The sequence below is a fragment of the Arachis stenosperma genome, chromosome 3 (genome assembly GCF_014773155.1).
Source record: "Arachis stenosperma cultivar V10309 chromosome 3, arast.V10309.gnm1.PFL2, whole genome shotgun sequence".
Taxonomy (NCBI): domain Eukaryota; kingdom Viridiplantae; phylum Streptophyta; class Magnoliopsida; order Fabales; family Fabaceae; genus Arachis; species Arachis stenosperma.
In genome coordinates, this window is record NC_080379.1 from 141,306,201 (window position 1) to 141,312,142 (window position 5,942).

Here is a 5,942-nt window from a genome sequence, read left to right on the forward strand (position 1 = left end):
TCTATTTTTACCAGAATAGGCTACGCTTTTCAACGCTACTGCATCACCTGTAAAGCGTAGCCACATTGTATACCATATAGCTACTCTATATAAGTGTAGCCTTAGGTCTCTCATGGTTTTTTTTTTAATTTTCTATATATATATATATATTCTAATAATTTTTTTCTATAACCTAATATTTAGTAATATAATTATATATATAATCATGCATTTTTAATCAAATTAGTCAAATATAAAATAAAAATAAATACACAATAATATTATAAAATATTCTTCAAATAATAAATATATTTATAATGAACCAAAAGTATTAGAATGATTATAACTTTGAATACTCATACATCTTATACTAAAATAAAAAAAATAAGTAAAATTAAATTAGTTTCTACAAAATGAATAGAGTTATTTCTTAGCACATCTATAATAGACTTTTGTTTATATAATTGTAAACAATTAACAACAAAAGTGTTCTTAAACAGAAATATACTAATTCAGGAACTTAGGCTCTCTATCAATTAGTTCTTCCTTTGTCTCTCTAGCATTAGCCTTCCACCAAATATACTCATTGCTATCTATCTGAAAACAAAATAAAAGGACACTTAGCATAAAGAAATGTGCCATTTTGTACCAAACCACAAGGGTTCTTAAATCAAAGTCATGAATTCTAAGTACTTGGCAGTGTAAAATCAATTGCAGAAAATAAATGTTGTACAAATACAGAGCAACACCATGCACTTTTGCACCAAATAGAAACTGAAAATAGAGAAAATAAAATAGAAGCCTATGCAACTTGATTCCTTAATTTGAAAGCATGATAAGGAGTGAAGCAAAAGACAGATACTAATCAGCAAGATTGACAAACTTGACAAAGGCATTAAAATAAATGAACACTAAATTTTAGCAATCATAATTATTTATACTCTAACTATATCAGAATTGCAAATTGAGCAAGTAATATAATATAATTTGAAATACTAACAACAAAAACAGAAGAAAGCATCTCTCCAAAAGGACTTTGTACAAGAGTAACAAGGGCATACACTGGGACAACTGGGGCAAGAACAAGTAGAATTTTGGGAGAATGCAGCAGTTTCTGAAGTCGTCTCTACCTTGGCAACATTTTGATTGAAGACAAGAGCAACTGAAACAGCTCCTCCTCCTCCATTTATAGCACTTTGATCTAAAATAGCTCCTCCTCCTCCTTCTCCATTTTGATTGATGGAGGGAAGACAACTGCAGCTGCAGCAATTGCATGGCCTGCAGCAGTGATACAAACAAAATTAGAAATCGCTCAGAGTTTCAATCTTCAAAGGTACACAATATTAACATACTATTCATATGTGAAAATCAAAGAAAGAAAGGCACAGTTACGGCAACAACATTGAAGAGTGTGATATGATTAAGGTTAATAACTCAGTGTAGTACTACAATTAATAGTCAAGACTTAAATGCTGAAGTAGGTTAGGACATTACCAATAATTTAGAATGTCACGAGAAACTTTTCTGAATTTGACAAAACCAAATTATATACGCATTGAAAAACCTAAGCGATGTGCATTAAGAGATTGCATATCAGATAACCCGTCAATCGTCTGATGACAACAAGTAAACACGATAAAGACAACAAGCAATGAATTTTATAAGGAACACATTTAATCAATAATTCTAATTCACTAAACTAACTAGAGATTTGGAACCAGTTAGACAATCACAGATATAGAAACTGCATATCACTGAATCCAGTTGTGTAAATACTACTAAATAGCCAAGTAAAACACTGCACCCGAATCCCGAGGGCCCATTTTCTCTCAACAGGGATCTGTGGTCTCATTCCTACTTGATAGTCCATATAACCTGGAAAGTGCCCAGTAACCGGAGAAGAAACTTCACTGGAATGATTGCATCCTAAACAGTTACATTATAAAACCAAAAATAAGCTTTTCACAATATCCTATTTGAACAGAAAAAACAAAAAAATCTAATACCAAGAACAGAAAATCTACAACTCCAGCACAAAATCCATAAGAACTCGTTCTAGCTAGAAAGATAGATTCCATCACATGAGAGCTCTGTATTTATTATATAAATAAACCATAGAACATAGAAAAATAAGTGTGTAATTTGAGATTAGCAAATTAATTAAACCATCAGATTTGACAAACACAAGATGAAGAAAAGAAAATTACTTCAATTAAGAATCATATTTCATTGTCTTGAGAATATCATATCAACCATTTAGCCTAGCTTCAGCTTTACTTGCTCCAAAGACCAAAATGGATCTTACATTACCCACATTTTAAATAAGAAAATTGTAGAATGATTTCACTTCCTTTTACTTTTTACACATTTTAGTTCTAGTCTTTTTTTTTTAATGGAATACGTTTTCTTATAGGTGTAAGGCACCATGTACTAGATCAAATATGATGCAAAAATTGGCTGAATAAAAATTATTTACCTATATTTTTCTTTAAACGAACAGGGAAGAAAAATTGCTATCCAATTAATTAGTTTAATTTAGCACTAAGTTCCTTATCCTTTAGCATTACTTATTAATTGGTCATAACATTTTACAAGCTATCATTGAGATAAGGCACGCAGAGAGTTTTGCAAGAATTCTGAGTTTCTAACATTTACACTTTATTGTATGTGAAATTGACCTGTCAGATAAATAAAGTATATATGTTCTTAAGAAAAGTAATTTTATTTGCTGAAAAAGCCAAAAACAAGGCATAAAAAAAGCTAAGTAAGAAGCCAGTGGGCCTAATTAATTATTCTGAAATGTAGTTGGGTTAGTGTGATGAGTAATAGATTTAGATTCAGAATATGATTCCCCTTTAGTTGGGGTTTGAACATGTGGACCCTGTTTATTTGACCCAACTCAAAGGTAACACTTCCATCTTATTAGTTTCATATACATCAATTAATGATGATTCCATAAGAACTCGTTCTGAGCGATGTCTATGCGCTTCTCAAACAAGTCTTTATATAGATAAACAAAAATCATTACATTCAAATAAAGCATCGATACCTTTATATAGATATTTTACCTCTCGAGAGTTATAAGCTGATATAGTTAGGTGAGTGTAGTAATTAACTACCACTTTTCAACAAAAAACCAGCAACTTCAACTAATTCCTTTGTCTCTTTCATGTTAAAAGCCTTAGTCAGCTCCAAAATATCTCTAAATCAGACTGATTAAGCATGAAAAAGGCAAGTATCAATAGATTATAAACCATGGCAGTTTGTCAAAACATTGAATATCAAAAAGGAAATGTAATTCACAAGTTATAATGCAGTCAGGACATAAAATAAAATAAAAAAATCAACATAAAACTTAATTAATTTTCTCCAAAAAGTGCTACAACCTTTGCCAATTATATATCACTACAGATAACTCAATTAGGTTAATAATGTGATTAAGTGTGCTTATGTGGAGAGATTTATTATCAAATATTAATTTAAAATACTCGTTACACAAAATCAATGCTCAAATTTGTAGTGAACCTTTTTCCTATGCATCATCAATGAATTCTTTGTAGTAATGTAATAAACCATAAGTCCTAAAAGAACACACAGGGAATGATTAAGGACAAGAATCAAAATTAAATATCAAGACAATTGTAATTAAACTGAATGCAAATAATAAATAGAATATTTTGACAGAAATTGAATTTATGTCAAGGCCTAAACTAGCTAAATTTAGAGTGCAGAATCTTAAGCCCTGAACTAGCCAGGGAAAAAAACTATGGCAATTATATGGATTCAATCAGCAAAATATAGAAAAATCAATAAACCCTGATGAAGCAATATACAAAATCAAAAAGCAAATTCTAACAAAGGAAGAAAGATTTAATACTATTCAGATTTAACATATAATTTTCAGTACATGTCCTCTAATTATTGCTTTTCTCTTAATCAATACTATTCAGATTTAGAATCAATATGTCATCATTCTCTGTTATTCAGATTCACAACACAAACAGGAACAATTAAAAGTTACACAGCAACAACACCAACAATTAAATCACAATAACATAATAAAAACAAGAAAAAAACAATAACAGACGGAATTCGTACTCAGATGCAGGACAGAACTCAAACCAAGATGAGGGAGAGGGAGCAGTGGAGCACAGGCTCGGAACTGGGACAAACAACGGCAGTGGAACAGAGGCGACGCAACGCAATGATAAAGACAAGTTGCAACGACGCTGGAGCAGTAGCAGCAGGGACGGCGGCTGGACTAGATTCGACGGCGGCGACACAGCTTGAAAAAGAGAGCAGCGGCTAGGGTTTTTCTTTGAGAGAGAGAAGAACTTCAATGTCTCGGTGAGTGGTGAGCGACGAAGATGAGGAGCGGCGATGGTGAGTGGTGAGCGAAGGTGAAGAAGATGAGGAGCGGCATGGTGAGTGGTGAGCGAAGGTGAGAAGACGAAGGAGAAGGGCGACGGTGAATGGGGGTGAGCAAATGTGAAGACGAAGGAGAAGGGCGACGGCAAGTGGTGGTGGCGTGAAGCAGAGAAGGAGCTGAACAAGGCGCGTGTTTTTGGAGGAGAAGAACGAGGGTTTCTAAAAAGAAAACAAAATTCATTTAAGTATAGGTGAAGATCTTAGGCATCACTTTTGAAGCACACCTAAAATTTAGCAAATAGGCTACTCTCAAAAAATGTTCTCTTTGGTACAAAAAGTGTACCATAAATATTAACATACGGCTACGCTTTATAAGTGATTTCTATAATACCTAAGGCTACACTTTTTAAATGATGCCAGAATTGTGTTTCTTTTTCTCTAAAAAAAAGGCAACACTGAAAAAAGCGTAGCCTATTCATAGAGGGCAAGAAACTAATCGTTTTTATAATAATTGGAAAATCCTATTCCTAATCAAATAAGGAAATGATAATTGAATATTAGTGATACGAAACTAATCCTAGGATTTTTTTTTTGTATTATTAGATGTGGTAGAGATCACATTGGAGTGGGTAAATCATTATTTTGTTTGGTTAATCTCGGTGGTGGTCTATTTTAGGAGATATTGCTGACTCTGATGTCTTTAGGAGAATTTTTGGTCACAAATGTTTTATGTTGTTATACCTTTTCTTAGTGGTGAAGACTCTGTACATAACTACAGATGAATTTCTTTTTAAACTATTATTTCAATGTTTTATCTGCATAAAAATAAAGGCTTTCTGTGTTTTTTTTTTTCGGGAATGAGGCACTGCGAGTTGCTTTTATCCATGCTGATGAAAGCACAACTGAGGGAAAGACAACAAAAGTGTTTTATTCGAAGCTTGTTAAAGCTGATATAAATGGAAAAGATCGGGTGGATTAAGCTTGTTAGGCTTCTTCTCGAGGTTGCTGATGCTACATTGGCAGCCATGGTTGTCGCAGGTTGAGCTCCTCACCACTGGCCTCCATGAAAGAAACGCAATTAATTTAAGGATTAGGGATGAAGGCAAAACGACGTAGTTTAGGGTTCAGGGACTTAATTGTCCAATTTTTGCATGCACCTTTCCACTCAGCAGTCCAGGTGTCAACCAGTGGTGTCACGTCATCCTCAGGAGAGCCACATCAGACTTCTCCGATGGGTCTGGCGGAGGCAATTCGACGGAGGGACTCATCCGTCCAAGATTTGCGAAGGTCGGGGATTTACATGTATTTTCAAATGCTCAGGGACGAAAATGTCCGCGGGACAAAAGGTCAGGGACCTATTTGTCCTTTTCTCTATAACAAAACAAATTCAATACTAATAATTCTTCTAACTCCTTTAAAAAAAATCGAAATTCAAAAATTAAGATTTTCCTATTCATGTTCTTATCTTTTTTTTTCTTGTGTGATTTAAGTATTTTTTCTTATTTTTCTTAATAATAAATTAATAATGCTTTTACTCTATCAAATTATTTAACTCTAAACCAATTAATTAATAGATTATAGCAAAAATAAAAAAA

General features: G+C 33.1%; 1 protein-coding gene across 1 annotated transcript; it reads right to left on the reverse strand.

Moving 5' to 3' along the window:
- Window positions 1–324: 324 nt before the first annotated feature.
- On the reverse strand, window positions 325–5,233 carry LOC130966773 (uncharacterized). The gene is made up of 4 exons (XM_057891598.1): window positions 5,224–5,233; window positions 4,078–4,606; window positions 1,110–1,257; window positions 325–576 (listed from the first exon to the last, which is right to left on the reverse strand). Exons 1-4 carry the CDS (start codon window positions 5,231–5,233, stop codon window positions 487–489), a joined length of 777 nt encoding a protein of 258 aa, XP_057747581.1. The 3' UTR covers window positions 325–486.
- Between the last annotated feature and the right edge of the window lie 709 nt (window positions 5,234–5,942).